The following is a 24,977-nucleotide window of genomic DNA, read 5'->3' as shown; positions in this document are numbered from 1 at the left end:
ACCAAATAAAAATAAAGTTAAAAAAAAAAAAAAGCAGCTGACATTTGTATTCTGGAATTTAAACAAATAAAGAATTTTCTTCTCTAAGATCTTTCTTCTTGCTGACTCTACTTTCTTACTTTCCATTTTAATCTTGCTTCCATCCTGGCTTTTGTCTTAAGTTTCCAGTGATCATGTCATTAGATTGACCATTACCATCCACCCAGTTGTTAAAAGTAAAAAGCCTGAGGAATTATCTTTTAATACCTTCCTTTCCCTCACCACCCTTATTCAGTATAACAGAAGGTCCTATCAATCTCTAACATCTCTTAGTTGGTCTCCAAGCATCTACTCAGCGTGTCCTCCCAGCCAGGGTGACAATTGACACTTCGTCATAGTGTTCTTGATTGACCACTATCTAAAATAGTCCTCTCTTCACCATCTACCACAGGACACTGCTTATCTTCTTCATAGTGTTTATCACAGTCCATACAAGTGTGTGTCTAAGGTGGGGAAGTGGTGGTTGTCTTATTTCTTCCACCACCAGAACACAAGCTCTATTTGAAGCAGGGATGTTGCTTGTTCTATCTACCAGTTTTCTAGGGCCTAGAACAATACATGACATATAATGGGCACTCAACAAGTAGTTGTTTAATCAATAAATACTCAAATGGGCTGGAAAGGAAATTATTTGAGTTCTAGCTAGACTTGGCTCTACCAGCAATTAGCTGTGTGGCCTTGAACACGGCACAAGATTGGAGTGGGCTAAGAGTCTCTGGACAGTAAGAAAGTAGACAGCAGGTATGAAGATTTTTTCCTAAATTTCCCTGCCTGTCTAAATTCAAAAATAAAGGCAAACAAAAGCCTTTAACCTCTGTATGGTATGAGGTTACTATGAATGTCCCTTCCAGCTCAGAAATACTAGAACTGTATAGGCCTCCATCTGCTTTCCAATCTGAACTTTCCATACTCACTCCTCACTGACACTCCTCCTACCCCCACCAGCCAAATCCAAGTAATCACCCTGCAACCAAACATCACGTGGTGCACTTTCCTGACTCACATTTGCTTTTTCTGCCACATCTTCACCAATTCTATCTTTCAAAACCCAGATCAATTGTTAACTGCTTCATAAAGTCTGACCCAATCACCTGGCCCAATATTGGTATGACCTGCATGTGTTTTTTTATGCTTCGAATTCTTTTATCCTCTCAACCTCAGTTTCCAAATCTGTATAACAGAGATCTACCATACCATGCTATTGCTGGATAATTGAGAAGTTTGATAATAGTGTTCAATAAATCTATTGTCAGCAATACGAGTTGCTTTCTCCTTGAGGACCACCAAAGTGACTTTTTTTTCATTTCTGAATCTCCAAAGGTTTGAATCCATTTCTCCTCCCAATGCCTTGTGTTTTCATGCCCTTAAAATGAAGGTAATGAATTATACCAATCACCATTTCCTCCAAAAATCACGTTGTCTGTACTATGTTCTTACATAAAAGAGCCTAAAGCAAAGATACCACAGGTCAGCTTCCTTAAGGGCGGGAATTCGAGGGAAACTAAAATTACTGTTGCAAATGGGAGTGGGGTGGGAGCATCTACGTTAAAATAACAATGATGATGACTTTGGTGATCCTTTCCAAAGAAACTGCCTCTTCCCACAGGGATCGATCCTGTGTGTTGATGTGTTTAAGTTAGGCTACAGATATTTAAAGGAGGCTGTGTCTCAAAGAGGCGAAAAAAAGAGAATGGGGATGAAGAAACCAGTCGCGTTGGGGAGGAAAATGTTTGTAAGCCACAAATGGACTGGAGCCTAGACAAGAAACCCAATGCCTTTGCCTAACCCTAACCACGAGGAGCGGGAAGACGACCCGGAGCACAAGGGAAGGAACGGGGGCTGACCAAACCCCCTAAGCAGCCGGCCGGGCGGGAGGGGACGTCTGCGGAAGCGGTGCCACCGCAGAGCCAGCGCCTCTCCTGGGCGGCCCCAGCCCGCAGGCCTGCGGTTACAGCCCCGGGCCGAGACTTCTGCAACAACCCCCGCTTCCCGCCCGCGTACCTGCCGGGTCGAGCGCCATCTCGGCGACGGAGAACGCAGCCGCGAGGCCACACCCGGGCAGGGGGCGGGGAGGGGAGGAGCCTGGGCCAGGCCGCACGTGCAGCCGCCCGCCCCGGGCTTCCCGGAGGAGGACGGGAATTTGAGCGCGTTGCCCTTCGCGAAGCGCAGCAAGTCCCTTTCCCTCTTCCAGAGTAGCTACTTCCGCCTCCCATTGCGCCTGCGCCCCCCTGGCCCCGCCCCTAACTTGTACAGAGTGGAGCGCAGGTCTCAGTGGGCGTGGCCGGGAAGGGGCGTGGCCGCGCGCCCTGGGGGGCGGAGCCAACTCAGACCCACTCCGCCAGGGTGCCCGGAGCTGAAGCTGTAGACCTTTGGGACTGCGCCTTCCTTCGTGACACGGTCTAAATCCAGGCCCCAGTCTCCACTGCCGCTTTGGGAGAACCAAATGAATTATCCTCTTCCTTTGTTTTTTCTTGGTTAACGTTCATTCATTTATAAATGTCTATTTCGTGCTTGTCAGGTTATACAACCAGGATTTTGAACACGAGGGAAAATAATTGAATAATAATAAGGTCCCCATTCTCGAGGAGCACCGTGTTAACGGGGTAGTGAGATGCAAGCAACACGCTGTTAATTGTGATAAAAGCCACACGTGCGAGATATGCACAGTTTAGTATACCATAAAGGTGGTACAACCTGTGCAGTAGCATTATCTCTTTCCCAAATCAGTAGCCTGTGGCTTCCCTGGAGGTTAAAATTTTTCACTGGGCGCTGTTTAATGAAATAATATCCTCAGGCAGTATAAATCCCGACTCTTGATCATTAAAACTGTATGCTTTGTGAGGGAAATAAAGTAAGGTGGTAACCATCCTCCTTAAGAACTCCAATTGCCTTCTTCCCATCGGAAGAAACTTCCTGGTGACAATTATGCTAATTTCCACCTGCCAACCGGCCTTCAGAAGTGCTTACTTGTCATCCCCACGTTTTGCTAGCTCAAGCCTCCAAAGGGTGACTTGCAGCCAGGGACAGAGGGGACAGATGTTAGAGAAAGGAGGAGCAGCTGCTTCTTCCCTGCAAGGGATTTGGGGCTTTCAAAATGATCCCCTCCCCACCTACCTGCAGGCCCTCCTCCCCTGCTGCCGCTTCCGCCTGGTCAGTTGGCAGAAAAGCTGACAGTCTTGGAGCAGGGCTGGGAAAGTGGGTCTCTGCTCAGCAGGTCTTCCGTTTAAGGGCCTATTTGGGCATAGCGGTCCTTATTACAGCTGTAGGTTGAGGTGCCAAGGTGAAGAATTAATGTTTCACTCTGCCAAGCAGGAAATCGGCTCCTTTTCCTTGTATGTGTTATAAATGTGCTTAGAAGCACACCACTCTCATTCTGGTTCCCCTTTTATATTTCTGGAGGTGAAGGACTTAATTTAGAAAGTAAATCTTTCTGAGGAGATGATGTGGGATGTAAAAGCACAAGTCAGACAAGCACTAGTCTTTTGACATCTATGAGAATTGATTAGTTTTGCTTGCATCGGAACTTTATATAAATGTAATCATACATGTTTGGCTTCTTTGGTTCAACTTAATAGCTATGAGACTCACTCAATCATATATCTACGTAGCTATGAGACTCATTCATGTATCTACATATCTTCTCTCTACTTCTAACTTACATTGGGTAAATCATTTCTCCTCCTCAGCCTCGTTTCCTCAATAACGCCACCTTGCATGATTGACTGAGATAGACAAACACTGAGAGTGGTTTCTGGTAAATGGTAGGCTATTCATAAATTCTACCTATTGTTATTGTGATAAATATCATTTGCTTTTAGAGAACTGTCCTTTTGAACTGTTATTGCCCTATGTTCAGGTTTTGGTTTTTTTGATGTGATGGTTCTGAGCTATTCTGCCTTCAAGACTGAAATGTATGTTTAAATCAGGATTATGTGAAACACCCTTCAAATGAACAAAGGAGATTTAACAGTGTGCCTTATCACTTATCAGGTGAGAAAAAAAAAAGTGTGAAAAAATCACCTCTCACCTCTGCAGAAGGCTTTCTATATTTCATGTTTTGTTTTTACTGTGTATTGTTTTCTGGGTGGCCTCCTTTGAGACAGACCACAATTTTCTCTGGGGTCAGAGACTTACTTCTAAAAACATGAAATAATAATAAAGATAATGATAATACTATGACATGGCTTTCATAGAGTTACCTTGGTCTTGTGCAGATGCTGTGACTCTTTGTAGAATTTCTCACAGGAGCTGAAAAACTTGACAAACAGAAACAGCAGCATTTTCTATTGTGCGATGAGTCTGAAATATCAGTGATATCCCAGTTAGAGGACCAGCTGCACTGAAAGAATCTCCAGGAGTTTTTGTTTATTTAGAGGAAATAAAGTCAGTGAAAACATTTAGTGCCCAAGTGTCTCTGCACTGCTCATCTGACAGAGAGAAAACTTTCTGAATTCATGATCCACATGGAAAGCCTACTAGGTGCCATGCATTGTTCTGAGACCCAGGGAAACAAAGATAAGATTAAAACTCTATCCTTAAGAAACTCAGAACCTAAAGAAAGACAATATGTGAACAAATAATTACAGTCCAACATGATAGAAAATGATGTGGGACCCTAGTGGGAGGAAAAATTCATTCATTCAAATTATGAAAGACTTTATATAAATACTTGTATTTGAAGTAAGTCCTACAAGATGATTAGGTATTCGACAAGAGAAAGCCAAATGGAGTCCTAACTGACAGTATGTTATATGTATAGAATAGATGTAGGACAACAGCCAAGAACCACAAATATGGTTAAAATAGCTATATTGGCTATTATTATTTGCAGCCATATACACAAGACCCATGGGGGGAGGAGGGGGGCGTCAAATGTTGAGAATTGCTATCAAGTTTCAGTGCTTTCTCACGTGCTATGCGCAGACAAAATGACCCCATGTCTATTGATTGTGGTACCTTTACCACAGATATGAAGCAATAAGTCCAAATGAAAAGTTACTATAAGCTCAGGCCTTGACCTTCTGTAAAGAAGAGAGCTTACACTAATATATTCCATTAACCAGATTTTATGTCATGGATTCAGTAATTCCAAGGTGTGGATAAAAGGTTTCCTAAACAAATGAGGTATTTATGTTGCCAAGTCACAGGACTCTGCTCATGAAGGGAGATGCTTTGTCTTACGCACATTTGCACCTTTAGCATCTGTCACAGGACTTGGCATCTGGCCGTGTAAATGTCTGTTGCCTAAGTTCATGCTAATGCAGAATGCAAGGGCACCGTGGGAAACTGATATATGTGTCACATGGTCCATTGATTATTTTTTCCTTCGAATCCCTTCTATCTTCCTCCTTGTCCTTGTAGCTTTGCCTTAATTCAGGCTCTATTTTGTCCTTTCTGGTCTTGGCTAAAGATACATGCAGATTCTATTGTACATACTTTAAGAGATGTTTTCTGGTCCAGGCACTGTCTTATGTAGAACATAAAACATACATTTCTGGCATTATCTGCCTTGGCATCTGGCTCTTCTTTAGGAAACTGCTCCTGTCCTACTTTATTATATAGTTTCTACCAGTGTCCTCATGTCTGTACATGACTCCTCTCTTTAACCACACTCATTTGCCCAAGAATGGATGCCTGACCTAAAATTGGCCAATAAAGCTTTGCCCTGGGATATATTAGATGTGCGTCTAAGAATACCAGCAAGTCTGTCTTCTGAGGTAGGAATTATAAAATACAAAATGTAAAAACTATTAGACAAGCTTTGTGCCATGTGGAGAAAGTTATCTCTAAGGAGAAAGAAAGGGTGATATGCGCAACCAAAGAGAAACAGAAATTCAAGACTGAGGGGCAGGGGTAAGGAGGGCATGTGCCAGGGGGTAGGAGAGGCTGAAGGGAGGTCTATGGGGGGAAACTAGACATATGTAGTACTATTTGTAATACTTTAAACAATAAAATAAAAAAGGAAGAAAATCCAGATGGAGTTGGAACCTGTGGCTGTGGTTGTTCTCAGGCTCAGCTCCATTCCTCCCTTTCTGGTTTTTTGCTCTTCTTTGGGTCACGAAAGACTTATGTGTAGGTCATGTCTTGTAAACTACTCCTGTATGTGGCCACAAGTTCCTTGAAGTCTTCAACCATCATCATGTAGGTGCTTCTGGTGGTACCTTGCACCTCTTACCTGCTTCTCTGACACTGCTGCATGGAACACCCTCAGAAACCCTCTCAGCTGTCACACATACACAACCCAGAGGTGCAGGAAAATTAAATAATGCCTGTGGGTCCACCCTGATCAACACTAAATGGAATCCAGTGGATAAATGAGTCCCACTTCTTATTTCCTGGGAAGGCAGTTCTGAAGCACATTTTGTAAAATACCTCCAAAGGTCCCAGGGTATTCAGCACCAGTCATCTGTGGAGAGGAAAACTCAATAAAACAACTATGTATTTATCTTTCTCTCCTCTCATGTTTCACTCTTCCTGATCCCTCACTCCCCTTCCTGGGACTATATTCCAAGACAATCCACTTGCACATAATTTTGGCTAAAAGTACTTGCGCACTGATTCTCATTTTTTTTGTTTAAACTGATTCAAGTTGGTTCCTGCTCCTTGCTACTCAAAGACATTGTCCTAATTGATACAAAGACTTACAATGGTTTCCTCATTGCCCATAGAATAAAATCATACAAGCAATAGAACTGAATGTGAAAACATAGAAATCTGACCCAAAGTTTATGTTCTTAGCTTCTCCAGTGCTATGTAAATGTCTGTCACCTTCTCACTATCAAGTTCTCTCTATGCACCATGCCTTTGGGAATACATAAAAAGCCAGGCAAACACACACACACACACACACACACACACACACACACACACACACACAAAATCAGCCTACTGTCTCCAGTCTCATATGCCAGTTTACAATTTGCCTGTTCTTGTCCTGTTGTGAGCTGTGTCTAAATACTACATTTTACTTGTTTATTGTTCAATTTTGAGGTTGTTTCTAATATTTTTCTTTTAAAATTAACACTGAGATAAATATTTTAAAAATAAAACTTTTATCTCTAGCTGTTTCTTTCTGAAGGATGATTCGTTAACGTGGAGTTATTGTGCTAATTACTATGGATTGTCAATTTGGGTAACATTTTAAGTACAATTGCTAAATTGATATAAACAGGCACATGGATACAACTTAATTTTTATTAGTAGTGATAAATATTTTGCAAACTCAACACACTGTTTATTGTCCCACTATGAACTTATTCTTTCCCATTTTGAATTAGACTATTTTCTTACTAGTTTATATATTGTCATTCTATATAAAACATTTTTCGATTCTGTTTGTGACATTTATTGTAATTATTTTTCTTTTACTTTTATTAATAATTTGACAGTCTTATATACATATGGATTATTTACCTTTATAATTTATTTCATTATTTAATTCTTAGTAAGTGATGATACATCCTATCCTCTATATTTCTTCTCGTTTTAGCCGGAACCTGTTTGGCTCAGTGGTAGAGCGTCGGTCTGCGGACTGAAAGGTCCCAGGTTTGATTCTGGTCAAGGGCATGTACCTTGGTTGCGGGCACATCCCCAGTAGGGGGTGTGCAAGAGGCAGCTGGTCGATGTTTCTCTCCCATCGACGTTTCTAACTCTCTATCTCTCTCCCTTCCTCTCTGTAAAAAAATCAATAAAATATATTTTTTAAAAAATAAAAAAATAAAAAAATAAAAAATTTGATTGCTATTTTACATCTATTTTCTTTTTTTCCTCTTCACTTCATTTTATTATGGTGGAAATTGAATATCTAACTTTATTTTTTCCAAATAACTAACCAAATTTTCTAACACTTTATTCCCAGAAGTATTTACTGATTAACCTACCTTTTCATTTTCAGTTTTTTGTTTTAATCTTAGATCTATTTCCACTGTCCTTCTCCTTGCCCATTTCTGTGACTGTATAATAGGCTTGTCATTTCCAACTAACTCTTAGGCTCTGGTTAGGTAAAGTGAAGGTACAAAGGATATTTTCATCTCTTCCAATTTCAGATCACATCTGTGAGCAGACAGATGAGGGATAGGATGTGGGAACCCATATTCCACTCTTGAGGTTCAGCTAAGGAATATTGACTTCCCACCCTTGGTTGCTGAATATGTTTATATTTACTCTATTCAAACCTGCTGTGTTTCTGGGAAGCAGGCTTTGAGGTGGAGATTAGCACACAGGAAGTTTATTAGAGAATACTCCTGTGGTGGTCAAAGCTCTTTCCACTATGATATATCTTAGTTCAGGCCATCAAAACAAAATACCATAGATTGGATGGCTTAGACAAAAGAAATTTACATTCTCACAGTTCAGAAAGCTATATGTCTAAGGTCAAGATGCCTTCAGGGTCACTCTAGCCAGTTTGGTTCATTGATAGAGCATCCGCCTGTGGACCAAGAGGATCCTATTGAACTTCTCTCCTTATTTTCCCTCCCTCCTTACTCATCAACACTTTCCACTGACCTGATTCATTATTTACCTATAATTTAATGCATTCTTCTAATAATTCTTTGACTCAGGGTTTGCATGAGACAAGGGTTTTGACATCATCTACTATACTTCTGCTTCAAACTATTTATTATTACACTCTGGAATTGTAAAGGAGAAAAAAACTCTGGGCTGAAAAAGAAAAAAATTCAATCTCAAACCACCTGTGAAATATTGTTAATGACAGCTTCTTCAATTTACTATTAAGAGGGCAACCTAAGATGGATTTTCAGAACATATGAATAACCCAACTCTTCATTAATTATACTAGAAGTACATAGTATCCCAATTATAAGAATCATTAGCCATGAAAAAATTGCTTATGTACTTTCAGGGTGAAATAAGCCTTCTCAAATTTGTAGATTATTTTTACTTTGTAGGTTGGGTTTAAGTATAAATGACAGTATATTTCTCCCATCCTTTGTAATAACTTATAGTTAAATAATTTATGTCAACTTAGCAATGTATGAGGATAAATATATATTTTTTTAATTTCTGAAGGGGGTTTGTGAGCACACACAAAAAAATGTAATGACGCCAAAACCGGTTTGGCTCAGTGGTAGAGCGTCGGTCTGCGGACTGAAAGGTCTCGGGTTCGATTCCAGTCAAGGGCATGTACGTTGGTTGCAGGCACATCCCCGGTGGGGGGTGTGCAGGAGGCGGCTGGTTGATGTTTCTCTCTCATCAACGTTTTTAGCTCTCTATCTCTCTCCCTTCCTCTCTGTAAAAAAATCAATAAAATATATTTTTTAAAAATGTAATGACTACTGTTGGGTACAGTATGAGAAGGAACAGGAGGAGACAAGACCAGATGCAAGAGTACTAACTGGTAGGGTATTGCAATATTTGAGGTAGGATAATGGTTGTTGCCCAGAATGGGGTAGCGCAGTGATGACAGATAGAAGTAAATGAACCCAATAAATATTTGGGATATATAATTAATAGGATATGGTGAGAGGTTAGATGTGGGGTGGGGGTATCAGAGGGAAGTATGAAGGATGGCACCACTTAGATAACTAAATGAAAAGCTCCTCAAGTCACTGGGAGAGGGAAACAGAGAGAAGGAGCAGGCTTAGGAGACAAAGAGCGGTACCTCATCCAAAGATGGGAAAGACCTTGACCAGAGTAGTTTTAAAGCCATGGCATATTTTTAAAGCCATGAAGACAGAAGCCAGTGTTTGTGTGTGGAGGGGTGAATAGGTGTGTATATACACCTACACTCACATAAACATTCAAGGTGGGGCAATAGCAACTACAATGTTGAATAGTTGACAGTATGCTCACTTGGTGCTAATAAACTATTAATAATTAATAGAATTTTTTCTATAGAAATATGTAACTAATTTATAAATTGAAAAATCAAGGTTTTTATAATTTAAAGAATAAGGATTTTCCATGAAAATACAACTTTATAACAACATGTTTCATCATTTAGTATTTAGCATTGATTCAATAGACAAGGATGTCTAGTATAAAGCATTGAGATAGTTTGGGGTTTGGTAATGAGTCAGATATGTAGCCAGATTTTAAGGTGTCTTTAAAGGGAAATTAATGTCTTTAAAACACTACACCATAAGGCAATAAGTAATAAGTACCACAAATATACCCTATTTATCTTAAAATATATAGATAAAGTCTTTTATCTAAAGGCTTTTAATAAAATGTATATGAAATACTGCTTTTAAAGCTTTAGTTATTAAATTTGTGGTTTTCCAATGATATAATTACCTTTTCCCAATTATCATTGCTTAAAAAGAACATACCAGTAAACTAAGAAAATTAACTAAATAATGAAGGTGGGCCCCACATCCCAATTTGGACTTTTAAACATCAGACTACCAAAAGAGAACTTGCTGTGATAGACTGGATATTCAATTGTGCAGTTGGATTTTAAATGGAAATGACAAAGTCCGAGGAAAGAAATGACTATTTCACTCAAATGCAATTGTCCTTTCTTGGCTCCTCCCTGCCAATGGTCTTGAACTATATATACTTTTTCTTCTTAACCTCTTGTATTTAAAAGTGCTTAATTTGGGGATAATCTGAAATTTTTTCATTCCTTCTGAAAAGTCAATGAATTAAAAAGTTGAGAATCCGTTTAGATATTTGAGGAGCACAGATTACATTGAACAATCTACCCTTAAAAATTAAATAGAATGCCATAATCATAAATAGCTCTTCCTTGCAGTCATTTCTGTAATTCTGTCTAACATTCATATTGTCATTTGATTAGTTAATCATCCATTTTCAAAGGTGTGAATGTGTTTTCACACTTCTGCTAAGACAGTGTTAACTATGAAACTATAGATAGCAATAGAGATTAATTATCTATTGCACAAGTTTCCACACCTTGTGCTTACCAGATAGAGGAAGAGAGTACATGTCTTAACACAGGTGTGATTTAAAAAAATGGGGAAAAAATACTTGGTCAAATGAGTTCAAGGAGTATTAGTACTTTCAATTGGCTTATTTTTAAAATGTTAACTGCATTTACACTTCTAATTTTATTTCATAAAACAATATTTGAATAACATAAATAGCAAGATTTGTTTCTTGAGTGAATTGGTGCATATCTTAGTTATAAACAAATGAATAAAGAGGAGGCATTTTACAAATGAATTAGTCTTTCATGGAATTGGAAAAGGGAACAGACACTATAAGATTTTAACAGTAGCTGTAACTTCAGAAGGACAAAGCCAGAATTTTTTTTTTTATGTTTTGAAATTTTATTTGCTTTTTAAAAAATATACTTTATTAATTTTTTTTTTACAGAGAGGAAGGGAGAAGGATAGAGAGTAAGAAACATCGATGAGAAAGAAACATCTATCAGCTGCCCCCTGCACACTCCCCAACTGGGTATGTGCCCATAACCAGGGTACATGCCCCTTACTGGAACCGAACCTGGGACCCTTGAGTCCGCAAGCCGATGTCCTAACCACTGAGCCAAACTGCAAAGCCATAAATTTTAGATTTGTCTTCTGAATAGTAAGCAAGATACTCTGAGTTGCCTGAAGACGTTAGTAACTCAAAATAATACAATAATTGTAACTATTATTATAACTATAATAGTAATAAAGTAATAAGCTCTCCAGTTGGCTTTTGGTTTTGCTGCTGCTCTCTGATCCTAATGATGAAATCTGTTAATTTATAACCTGGCTTAACATCATTTGGGGCACTTGATTTTTCTATATCAATAAGTTACTCTGATGTATAGGGTAACATGATCAAAAAGAGGGACTAAAGAATAGAAGTTTATCTGTGGCCCCCATTCTTTGTTGAAATAAAGATAGGCTAAAATGTTAACCCATTGTGATATGTAATAATTCCTCAGCCCTATATCAGTATTAGCTTTGGTCCTAAACTAAAGTGGTACAATTGATCATTAATGTCCTAATAGTCTTCTTTAGGATGTAAACCAGGTACTGAAAATGAACAAAAATTAACTTCTCTCATTCAGAAAATATCTCTTCTACTTCATATGCTTTCTTTCTTTAGGCATATGGGTGAAAGCATTCTCCCAGGCATGGTTGTGTGTAGACACACAAGCTAGCAAACCTCTGAGCAACAACCTTGTTCTTTAAGTGCTTCCCATTATAAAAACATAACCCCAAATTGCTTCTCCTTTCTTGGTTTGGATATTACACCAGGCAAGCAAATGGCAAGCCATTAGAGTATGTGATAGCAGAAAAATGAGATAAAAAACATAATAGCATTTGGTTGTACAAAGTAGCATAATATTCCTATATTCATCGCCAGTTTACTAGTAGCATACTATTTTGCATCACTGCAAATGGGCTGGCTAACTCATATTTAGTTTTGCTTCCTTACCTAAATTCCCAGCTTCATGATAGTGCACTCAATTCAGCGAATCAGAATGACCATCACTTATCACTAGGGTCCCACCTAGATTTAGGATACTTTAGTTCTCAGGCATATATTGACTAGGAATCAAACTGTGATCTACTGGTTCATAGGTTGATGCTTAATCACTGAGCCATGCCAGCCAGGTTCATTTTGACCTTCTTGGAAGATCCAAGTTAACAGACACTTCCTGAGAAAGCTTAGCCCAAGCAGAATCACTGACCAATTTGCAATATTACAACAGAAACATTAGGGAGAAATTGGTTTAAGAGAGTATAATATGATTAAGGTCAAATATATTTGACAGAGAGTTCAGAAAAGTAACTTTCATATTTGCTGAACATGCCTCTTGAAAAAGAGTGTCAGGCCTCCATGGACTTATTCTAATGCTCCTACTTGCCTCCTGCACACCTAAAAGAGAGAAAACACAAATGGGTTGAAAGAGAGGGAGTGTTTGGGGTTTGGGAATCTAAAAGGTCTTTCCTTGGAAACCTCAGATCTTAAGGTTTAAGATGCTTTGACTGATCTTAAAAGTATAGCATGTTTCTCTATCAGCACCACATACATTTTAAAAAGTGTTCATTAGAACCATATGTTGACTGGCCTATTGTCTACAGGTACTCTAATTTGAAGAAAAAAAATAAAATAAAATAAATAATACAGTAATGCTGAATTTTCCCTTAAATTCAGAGTTGGTTCTGAAACAGGGCATGAAGCAGATAACCTCTCCATTCTTTGGAGAATTCTAAGCCAAAGAAGTTTCTATAGATGATATTAATCTTCTCGTCATCCTTGTATTCAGGGATAATTTAAGGTATACAAGGGCCATCTAAAGTCTTAGAAGTGTAAGTCAGAATAGACATGTGTCAATGCCCTTTCAGTTTTCTGCTAACCATTTACAAATACCATTAGATAGTGAGGTGAAGGCCTGGTGGGTGCTAGGTAGATGGGGGTCAATGGGAAAAAAGAAGACCTCTGTAATACTTTCAACAATAAAGATATTTTTTAAAATACCATTATATTCTGGCTTAGCATCTGTATATTTGAATTTATAAAATACCATTTATAAATATCTAAGGCTCAAAAATAAAATGATTTCAGTTAATAGATCATAAAACTCTCTTGTGTGAGTCTGCTTTTTGTTTATTCTATATTACAAATAATTCCTTTGCAGTAGGATTTTTATCAGAAAAGACATTAATAATATTAAATATTTATATTGTTATGCCTAATTACTATGTGATAGACATTAAGCCCTTTATCATCTCAATTAAATAATCACAACAAATTTGTGAAGTGTAACAAATAACAAAAATAAAGCATAGAATATATATATATATATATAAAAGCCTAAGTGAACGTTATGACCAAATGACCAGTCAACCAGTCGCTATAACACACACTGACCACTTGGGGGCAGACAATCAATGCATGAGCTGCCCCCTGGTTGTCAGTGCACTCCCACAGTAGGAGCGATGCTCAGCCGGAAGCCAGCTCACAGCTGGCGAGCACAGCTGTGGTGGCGCCAGCCTCTCCCACTTCTATGGCAGGACTACCGAGTGGCAGCAGCAGCAGGCACAGTGGGGAGGGGATTAGTGGAAGAGGTGCCTAGCCTGGGCTTGTTCTCCTCCCTTGCTGCCTGCTGTTTCACACACTGCTACATCCCCCAAGAGGTCCCAGATTGTGAGAGGGTACAGGCCACGCTGAGGGCCCCCACCAGTGCACAAATCTGTGCACCAGGCCTCTAGTTATTAAATAATTTACCCAAGATTACATAACACAGAAAAGGTTGGACATGGAATAGTTACATTGTAGTGTTTCTCATTAGTCTTTAAATGACATACTACACTTTTGTACTATTTATGCTGTCAAGTGTCCAATGATGATCCCTCAGTGAACCATACCTCTTTTCCAGATCTTGTGGCTTTCTCATAGATATTTTAGAATGTGGCAGAAATGACACATTGTGTGTCTTCCAAGACTCGGTCAGAAAAAGCTTAGTAGCTTCTGCTTTGATCCTTTGGCACACATTCTCTGGGAACGCTGATATGCTGTTAGAAGTCTGATACCCTGAGACCATCATGCTGAAGAGGCCATGGGCAGGCACTCCAGTTAATCCCAGACTTCCAGCCATTCCCACCAAAGTGCTTTGGACATATGTGAAGGCTATCTTGGACTGTCTAAACCAAGCAATTTGTCACAACTGAACACCATGGAGTGGCCTCAGTCAATGGCACATGGAGCAGAGAACACTCGGAAAAATCCTGCCCAAATTCCTGACCCAGAAAATAATCAGATATAATTCAATGGCTGTTGTTTGGAGCCATTACATTTTGATGTAATTTCTTGTCCAGCAATGGTACCTGGAATGGTGGTGCTTCATAATGAACATTTTAAATATGTGACATTGGCTTTGCAACTGGGTAGTGGGTAGATACTGGTAGTGTTTCAAGAATATTGTAAATGTAAGTTCAAAGGGCCTCAAGAGGCCTTGGCTGAAGGCTGTTAATGATAATGAAGAAAGTGTTATTTGAAGGTGGGGGAGAAAGGGATCCTTGCTATGTAGTGGCATATAGTTACCTATGGCAATTGGGACAAGAGAAATGGTACTTAAAGTACTCATGGGCTTGGTTGTGGAGATTTTAGGCAAAAAGAACAAGAAAGTGCCAACTGCCTAATTCTCCTAATTATGATAAATTATAAGAAAGATGAAATAGAAAAGAAACTTAAGTTTTTAAATCAAATTTAGGGGAATTACGTTGAGGACTTGCTAGGCTTTAAAATAAAACTTTTTTATCCCCAGTGTCTCCCAGTAAAAGATTTTCAAAGTCATAAATGGCAAGATCAAATCCAGAGCCAAGAGTAGAACATGAATTCAGGGTAAATATCTCAAGTATGTAGCTGTAAGACCCACTGTTAGGATCTGAGAAAGACTGAAGGAGACTTTTATAGATCCTCTCTGTTAAACATTAAAGTGCTTGAGAATTTTAAGGGTATTATGCCATAGCAGCCTTACACATGACCCAGATATAAAATAACTTATTTCAGAAAGAAATCTGGGTGTGGCTTTATTTGTTGGAGTTTATTGTAAATTGATTTAAGAAACCCACAAAGTTGTTAAAGGGATGAAAACAGCTTGTAATGAAAGAGACAGGATAGTATATAATTATTTCTATGGCCAGGAAGCAGGAAGAAACCTATCTTGCTGCAAACAAACATTTTTTTTTTTAATGGAAAAAACAATGATTCAGAGGGAAAAGTCAACAGCTGATAAGTCAAAGCCAAAAGTCAAGAATAATCCATTCACAAGGTGAAGAATTAGGCCTAATGAAGGGATTGGTGACATGTGCCTGAGTGGATTTCAGTGGGCCTATGATTGCTATGTACCTTCTGCTCCTTCCCTTTAATTCACATTGAATATGAACTATATTCGATGACCTATGCTCAGATGAAAACATATCCACCTAAAGACTTTTTAAAGAATACTCATAGTAGTTTCATTCATTATGATTTAAAGATGGAACCAATGTCATTCAGCAAGGAAAAAAGCCAAACCAAAAAACAAAAGCCCTAGCTGATTTGGCTCAGTGGATAGAGCATCGGCCTGGAGACTGAAGGGTCCCAGGTTCGATTCCCGTCAAGGACATGTACCTTGGTTGTGGGCACATACCCAGTAGGGGGTGTGCAGGAGGCAGCTGATCAATGTTTCTCTCTCATCAATGTTTCTAACTTTCTCTTCCTCTCTGTGAAAAATCAATAAAATATATATATTAAAAAAAAAGAAGCCTGACAAAAAGAGTACATACTGTATGATTTCATTTACATTTAGTTGAAGAATATGCAAATTAAGCTAGTGTGAAGGGGTTGAAAGAGTGTCTGGCTCTATTTAGGAGAAGAGGAATTGACTGGAATGGGTCATAACAAAAAATTCTAAGGTGATGAAATATATTAAATCTTGATCTGGGTGATGGTTACATGGGTGAATGCATAAGTAAAAATTAATTGTGCTATACAATTAAGGTTTGTGAATTCTCGCTGTTATCTATTATATAACAATTAAAAATAAACAAATAGGCATTGTACTAAGTTGCAGTCTAAATAATCAGGGTGTAGCTATCTTCCCCACTGGTAGGTAGGCATACACATGCACTGAGAGAATTCTCTTAATGTCTACTGTCTTCTAGTCAGTCATTAGGAGGGTCTAATAGGGCTATCATCTCTTCCATATATAGCTATTAAGAAACTTAATTTTAGCCAAAACCGGTTTGGCTCAGTGGATAGAGCATCAGCCTGCGGACTGAAAGGTCCCGGGTTCGATTCCAGTCAAGGGCATGTACCTTGGTTGCGTGCACAACCCCAGTAAAAAGTGTACAAGAGGCAGCTGATCGATGATTCTCTCTCATCGATGTTTCTAACTCTCTATCCCTTTATTTTCCTCTCTGTAAAAAATCAATAAAATATATTTTTTTTAAAAGAAAAAGAAACTTAATTTTAGTACCAATGAATCCTTATACCAATCAGTGCTATTGTATTTTTTTTTCAGATAGAATATCTTTTCATTTCTTATTCTATTTGGAGATTTCACATTAATTTTGCTCTTGATATTTCACTTTTGACTTATCCTTTTTTGTAATCTATCACTTTTCATCACCTCTTTTATAATCTTTCAATGTCAACATTTCCCAAGTCAAACTTCAAATCACAGTCTAACAATTCACAAACAATTAGAGCTGTATTTATCTATGGAGGTCATCGGCATAATGCAAGTTAACTCCATTTATAGCACAATAGCTTTTATAACTAGAAAAATAGCATTATATATTAAATTACTTTGTTTTCAGTTGGGTAATATGAACTTTTGTTTCTTCCCCTTTTTCTCTTCCTTTGCCTGAGATAAAGTCACTGCATATTGCATGTTCCAAATTTAAACCTGACACCTAGATAGAAAACTGACAAACAGGAAACTACTAAAGGAAGAGGCTCTTCCTACCATGTTTGATACCATCAAAACAGACACTTTGTGTAAAATCTTTTTCTTTTCTTTTTCGGGGGCACAAAGGGGTGGGACAGTAACAATGTCAGTTTGCATACTTATCCCTTTGTGCCTATTAACAGAAAAAAGTAATGGTACAATTCTTGTTTTTGCTTTATCATTTGATCTGGGTCAAATTCTGATCCAAGATTTGGTTCAGATTATTTAGCACTTTCACCTTTTGCCTTGAAGAGTTATAAACCAGAAATGATCAATTTGTTTTCTGGGGAGACCAGGTTTCTCCTTTTAGGTGCATTAATCCTATCATGAGGTTCCCACCCTCATAATCTTACTTCCCAAAGGCCCCCACCCCCAAAATACCATCACATTAGCTGTTAGGGCTTCAACATATTAATTTTCAGGTGGGGATAGAATGTAATTATCTGTAAACTCTTTCAAAAGTTTGTGTCTTTAATTATGCTGGGAGCACTTGAAAGCATCTCTATTTATCAAGAAAAGATAACCTACATGAACTTTCAAGGTTGCTTCTAGCCCTGAGGTTCTGTGAAATTCAAAATGTACCAATTAAAATTCATAATAATTCAATCTTGTAAAATAGAGATAATAATAGTACCTGCAACACAGAGTTGATGTGAAGAATAAATAACTCAGGTAAAGTATTTATATCAGTGATGCACTATGAGTATTGCATAAATATTAGCTATTATTTCCCAATTTTATAAAATGATACATTATGGTATTAAGAAAAGATAAAGATCTATATTCTAGATACTCATCTCGGTGGTATTTGAAGTGGAATATGAAAGAGGCAAGGTGGGTAGGGATGAGAAATATTCAGACTAAACAAAAAAAGAAATGGCAAGCTAGAGAGTGTAAAAAGGATGGGGGGGGGGGGGAAGAAATGAAATAGCTATTTAATTGCGTTCCCTGGTGAATCTAGTTCAAATGGACAAGACATGTTGAGTGCATAATAGAACAAATGAATCACAGTTTGAAAATCCCAGGGAATTCTGAGATATCTTAGGCTGCCCTGATGGAGCTGAAAATGTAGTGAGCAGAATGTTGGACCCATGGTGTATTATCAAGATAAGGAACCACTTATTCAAGCTAAATACTTAATGTGACAGAGAATGATATTCAAGCATAGATATGGGGCTATGTAAGTCAAGATAAAAAGTCTACTGTGTTATAGTCTGTAAATCTGTTAAGGTCTACAGACCTTGTTTGTAGTCTGGAATGACAACTTTTCTTTTCTTTTTTTTATGTTTTATTGATTTTTCACAGAGAGGAAGGGAGATAGAGAGCTAGAAACGTCGATGAGAGAGAAACATTGACCAGCTGCCTCTTGCACATCCCCTACTGGGGATGTGCCCGCAACCAAGGTACATGCCCCTGACCGGAATCGAACCCGGGAACTCCCAGTCCGCAGACCGACCGACGCTCTACCACTGAGCCAAACCGGTTTCGGCGACAACTTTTCTATGCCACTTGAAAGAAGTACTGTACTACTAACCAGTAAGTAGGGTTTAGTCAAAATTATTCTAATCTAAACTGTCTTGTGTTGGGACAAGGATATGCGTGTAAGTAGTTCATTTGGGTGTTGATCCCAGGAAGTCCTAGCACTGTAGGGAAGGAGAAAAATAAGACCGGGAAGGGAAATCAGCCAGGATAGGGTGAGCTAATGAACAGCTTACTGCTGTGGGCAACTGAGGTCCAGTTCCACCAAAGACTTCTAGGAGCTGGCACAGAGACTTTCACCCAGGGTGAAGAAGCCATGGTGCTTATATCTGTGATTGGCTGAAGACTGCTTGGGGAGGAGAGGCGACGCTTTTGGACCAAGCCTGCTCTTCCACTCTTTCAGTCAGAGAAAGTTCTCATGCTGTGCTTGAGGTAAAAAGCTGTAAGCATGTACAAGATAGAAAGTGACAAGATGATATGGGCATCTGCTATATCTGTTTCAAATTTAACTTTCTTGGCGTCTACAAAACATATTGAAATGAACAAACATGACTCCAAAGTCATGATCAATTCTCTCTTTCCCACCCAAGCAAGGATACTGCTTCAACAATTTTCTCTCTTTGGCATCAAAATTTTCCTCTGAGTTGGATTTGTTTTGCATCATTATACGTAAACACAATAGTAGCCCTGCACACAAATCTGTGTGCCAATAGCTCTCTGCCAGGCCTGGCTGCTCCGTGCCTGCTTCCCAGAGGCCCATGAGCGCCATGGCCTGGCCAGAGGCTCATCCGAGGCTGGGCTCAGATGCTTGCCTCGTCACTGTGGCAACAGAGCAAGCATTCTGCCAGGTCACTCATGCTGCCCACACCCCGCCCCTCCAGGACTGGGGGACTACAGAGGGACTGAGGGGACTGGGCACCGCTGTCTTGTGGCTATGGGTGTCACCATCTTTGTGATGGAGTGATGGTTAATTTGCATATTACCCTTTTATTAGATAGGATACTCTGCCATTTTTTTCCATTGTGATTTCAGTTCTCCATCTGGTTGATGCCTATTTTTTTTTTCCTCTTTCTCTTTATAGGAAGCTCATGGAAAATAGTTTTTGCACTCCATGTCTATATTATTTGCCTTCATTTATTTTTGAAATCAATTAGAAACATATTTTGCCCCACTCTATAGATAATGACAAAAGTGATCAATAACTTCCATAATAATAAACCAAATGATCCAATCTCAGCCATTTTAGTTGACTTATTGACAGTGGCACAGTTGTATACACCCTCTTTTTTAATAAACTTTTTTTTTTCACTTGGACATCACATGATTTGGTTTCCCTCCCACCTGACTATTCCTTGCATGTTTTTGTTGTTGTTCAAACTTTACTTTACAGGGAACTAAAGATGAATCCAGCTTGAGAATGTTGGGAATCAGTGTAGACATTTTTCTGGATTATCCCAATCAAGTTGCGTGCCAGCTGAAGCACTCAAGCTACCAACTCCTATCTGCCATTGGCTGAAGATTCCTCCAGTGGTGTGAACTAGTCCCTGGCACTTCCAGATTACACTTCCTGCAGGCTAAAGAAAATCCTCTGGCAGACACAGGTGCTTTTGGTAGGACAAATCCTATAGGATATGGTGGAGCACTGGCAGCATCTGCCACAGCAAACAGCAGGCTTTGCTACTAATGTGAACTGTTTAAATTTGTAATTTCATCTTCAGACTTTTAGAACAACAATGGCAGCCCCCAGACTAATCTAAAATAAATGTAATCTGCATCACACCGTGTGCCTTATAAACACAAACAGTTGTTCCAACTGAGCAGCGGAGATTTTCAGAACAAATTCCATGTTCTTGATTACCCTTGAGACTCAAATGTCAACTTTGAGAACAAGTGGTGGCAGGGGTGGGCCTGTGGGGAGGTCTGCACGAAATTCTCCATTTTAATTCCTTGTCATATGCTGTATATGTTTTTAACAAGGCATAATATTTTCAAAGAAATACCTTTTTTTTAGAAAAAATGACAAGTAGCTCCAAGATCTTTTATAAGTGTTACATTTTTTTTAAATTAAGACTTTTTTTAGAGCAGTTTAAGATTCACAGCAAAAATTAGAACCCTCATCCCTATTATCAACCTCCTCATTCCAGAGTGATACATATGTTATAATTGATGACATACATTGACACGTCATAATCATACAAAGTTCATAGTTTACATAATTGTACATTGTTAGTGTTATACATTCTATGAGTTTGGACAAATGTATAATGAGAATTCATATCCATTATTATGGTATCATACAGAGTACTTTTATTGCCCTAAAAATATTCTGTTCATACCCCTTCCCCAAACCTTGCCAACCCTTGGCAAACACTAATCTTTTACTTTTTCCATAGTTTTGCCCTTTTCTACCAAATCATATAGTTTGGAACACACACACACACACACACACACACACACATATATATATATATATATATATATATATATTAGAGGTCCAGTACACAGATTCATGCACCAGTGGGGTCCCTCAGCATAGCCTGTGGGGATCAAACCAAAACTGGTAGTCCAATGCCACCTGTTGCTCCTGCTTATCCAGGCCCCGCTGTGCCTGACATCACTGCCACTCAGTAGGCTTGCTGCTGCTCTATTGTGGTCTCCAGGAGCACACTGACCACCAGGGGGGCAGTCCCTGCATTGAGCACCTGCCCCGATGGCCAGTGTGCATCATAGTGACCGGTCAGCCAATAATCTGGTTGTGCAGTCGCTTAGGCTTTTATATATAAAAATATGTATTTTTTTCAGATTGGCTTCTTTTACTTATGGTCTTATGCATTTATGGTTTCTTTATGTCTTTTCATGATGTAATAGCTCATTTCTTTTTATTGTATAGGCATGTGACCTATACCCTTTCTCAGCCTTCAGAAAGAACTACTTTGCCAGTACCTTGATCTAAGACTTCTGGCCACTAGCACTGTGAGACGAAGTCCTGTTGTTTATGCAGCTCAGTTTGTGGTACTTGCTTGAGGCAGCTCTCAAATTCTAATGCAAGTGTCTGTGATAGATTTACTATGACTCCTTCTGGAGCTACTCTAATTACATACTGCTTAAGATTTCTGAGAAAGGCTGTTCCTTTAGGTGTTGATATGTGTTTGTGGTCCTTAGCACCTGTGATAAATCACAAAGATGTGGGTCACCTTATACTAGTTACAGGAGACAATGAGAGTATATATTTCAGGCATAGTCAGACTTGTCCTGATTTTATAGGATAAAATCAATAAAAGAAAACATTGTTGTAGTGATTACTGGAGACCTTTAATAGTTTTCTTCTTTCTTTGTTATTATACTGCTTTCCTTTCGTGTGTCTGATAGTCCCTGGTAACCTACCCATATGCTTAGTGAGGTCAGATAGACTAAGGTAGAGAAGAATATAAGCAACATGGGGGGAAAGATTTAAGTCACCTTCCTAAGAAAGTTGGAATATGGAGGATAGGGCTTACATAGAATTACAGTTCTGTGACTGACAGCTCAGTTTCTGCCTTAAAAGACACACCAACAGTTTTGCAAAAATTGTTTCAGAGCATGCAGCTAATAAATGTTTACAAAATTTCATGTGCATATCAGTGTGTCCATTAATTTGAGGAGAGAATGGATTGCTTTAAACAAAGTTTCAAAGTAAACTAGGAAAAATGATGTCTTCAATAATTTGAAAACATTATTGTCAGGGAGAGCTGGCATTTTGAAATATAATTGAAGAATCTTTATTATTTAATTTCTTTTTATAATATTACATTACTATTCACCAGGCAGTGCTTTACATACCTTATGTTTAATGGCAGCCATGTGGTTATTATTATTTATATTTTTCAGATGGTAAATCAAAGGCTCAGAGAGGGTAATTTGTCCAAGGTCACAAACCCTATAAATAAGGGTCAGGACTCATATCTGGCTCTGTCTTGCTCCAAAATCTGTTTTTACTCTGTGTCCCAGCTCTTTATTTGATGACAGTCTTCTCTTTAAAACCTGATACTTATTTCCATTTCATTAAGGCCAGTTGTAAGCATCAACTATTGTAGAAGGCATTCTTCCATGATAAAGGAGTTGAGACAAAGTCAACTTCAAGATTCTTTGCACAATCCAAGATTCTGGAACACTGTGAAAAAAACAGGAAGTTCTTAGGTCTGCTCCCCATCAGTCAGACATCCTTAGTGCTGCCATGGAGGCTAGAAAAGCTCCCGCCAACTCTGTTGTGCTCGCCAGCTGTGAGAGCACACTCATAACCAGGGGCAGCTCCTGTGTTGAGCGTCTGCCCCAATAGTCAGTGTGCATCACAGTGACCAGTCATTCCACCATTTGGTTAATTTGCATATTAACCTTTTATTATATAGGACTAAGGCCCAGCCCATGAAATTTGTGCATGGGTAAGGTCCCTAAGCCTGGCCTGAGATCATGGACTTCTTCTCCAGCTATCTGCAGCTGGCCCTGCCCCCCATCAGCACCCAACCCCAGTCCTGTTTGCCATTGGGTGATCAGTGCCTGACAGCCAGGGGAAGAGACTGAGAAGTGGTCAATGAGCTTCATAGTGATTGGTCCAGCAGTCATTCTGGTCATTCTGTGGTTAGGGTCAATTGCATATTACCCTTTTAATATATAGGATAGAGGCCTGGTACATTGGACTGCCCTGAAGGGGGACCTGGATTGAGGTGGGGGTCCCTGCTGGGAGGCAGGACTGGCCTGGGCGAGGGCTGCCAGGGGTTTTCAAGCCAGCCATGCCCCCAATCAGGGTTGGGTTGGAGTCTCTGCTTGGGGGGGTGGCATAGCCGGCATGGGTGAGGGGCAGTGGGCAGCTTGCTGGCCGGCCATACCCCTCATCAGGGTGGGGTGGGGGTCCCCACTGGGGGACAGGGCTGGCCTGGGTAAAGGGGCTATGGGCAGTTTGCAAGCTGGCCATACCACTGACTTTTTCAGGAAGGACATATGGAATAACATCCAGAAGACATCCAGTAGACCTGGTTAATTAGCATATTGCTCTTTTATTAGTATAGATTAAACTGGATTAAAGAGCAATAACTGGGGCTATCTTGGGTCAAACTCAACATTTGATCACTTTTCATTTAAGACTGTACTTAATCTGTCCACTACTCACCTCTCTGATATCATCTCCCTTATATCCCTTTATTCCTTTTTTTTTGGCCAAATTAAACTAATTTCAGGGCCTTGACATACACCTGTTTTCTTCCAGTGCAAAGTATTTGCTGATCCTTCTGCTTGGCATGCTGTCCTCAGACTTTCACATGCCTCCTCTTTTCTCGATGTTCAGACCTCAATTCAAATATTTCCTCCCCAACAGAGGGAGTTAAAGTATCCTCTGCCCCTTTGCTCCTGCTCTCCCCTAGCCCCTTACTTCATCTTTTTCCTTAGCAACAGTAGGTATTTATTTGTATTTATTCTTGATGGCACGGACTTTATCTCATTCAGGGAATAACATACATAAAATATAAATGCTTCTTAGCTGGCTGCTTTTTAAAATAGGGTGGCTATTAAAATGACTTTTCTGTCTGTAAGAATAGAGAAGTTTTTGTATAGATTATAAACATTGACCCCTGCCCACTGTCCATCCTCGCTGGTTACCCTCAGCACCTGCCATCTCTGACCTTCTTACATACAATGCCCTGTTTATGAGGCTTCCCTCCCTATTCACATTACTTCTTGTCCTGGGCCTGCACCTCCACCGAAATTTCTTCACATCTATAGACCATGGCCCTCAGAGTTTCCTACCTATATTTCTAGTAACCCAACATTCATCACACGTTATAATCTTTATCTGGTTCATTGTTCCTTTTTCTGTGAGATTATAAACTCCATCAGGAGTTTAACCTCTTTCTTGTTAACTTTTGTATTCTGAAATCTGGGACGCTACCTATCACATCGTACTTGCTTAGTGAATGAGGGAATATACAAACACGCAGATCTCTCAGCACATTTGCTTCACTCTGGCATGCTCTTGGATTTTTACATCTTTGCCTTTATCCTAAAAATATAACAGTTCCACACCCCAGGCATCAACACAGGATTTATCACCACCTCCTGATTCATTCTC

General features: G+C 39.3%; 1 protein-coding gene across 3 annotated transcripts in view; it reads right to left on the bottom strand.

The window, feature by feature from the left end:
* CMC1 (C-X9-C motif containing 1) overlaps positions 1–2,254 on the bottom strand; it is a 45,878-nt gene extending 43,624 nt beyond the window's left edge. For all 3 annotated transcript variants that reach the window (XM_084902483.1, XM_084902484.1, XM_084902485.1), the window contains exon 1: positions 2,041–2,254. In XM_084902483.1, coding sequence (XP_084758609.1) covers positions 2,041–2,059 — 19 coding nt within the window. In that variant the 5' untranslated portion in view covers positions 2,060–2,254. The remainder of the gene's footprint in view (positions 1–2,040) is intronic.
* Positions 2,255–24,977: the final 22,723 nt, after the last annotated feature.

The sequence above is a fragment of the Pipistrellus hanaki genome (genome assembly GCF_964339955.1).
Source record: "Pipistrellus hanaki genome assembly, chromosome: 13".
Lineage (NCBI taxonomy): Eukaryota > Metazoa > Chordata > Mammalia > Chiroptera > Vespertilionidae > Pipistrellus > Pipistrellus hanaki.
Note: the sequence above shows the minus strand (reverse complement) of the source record. Positions and strands in the feature narration are given on the sequence as shown.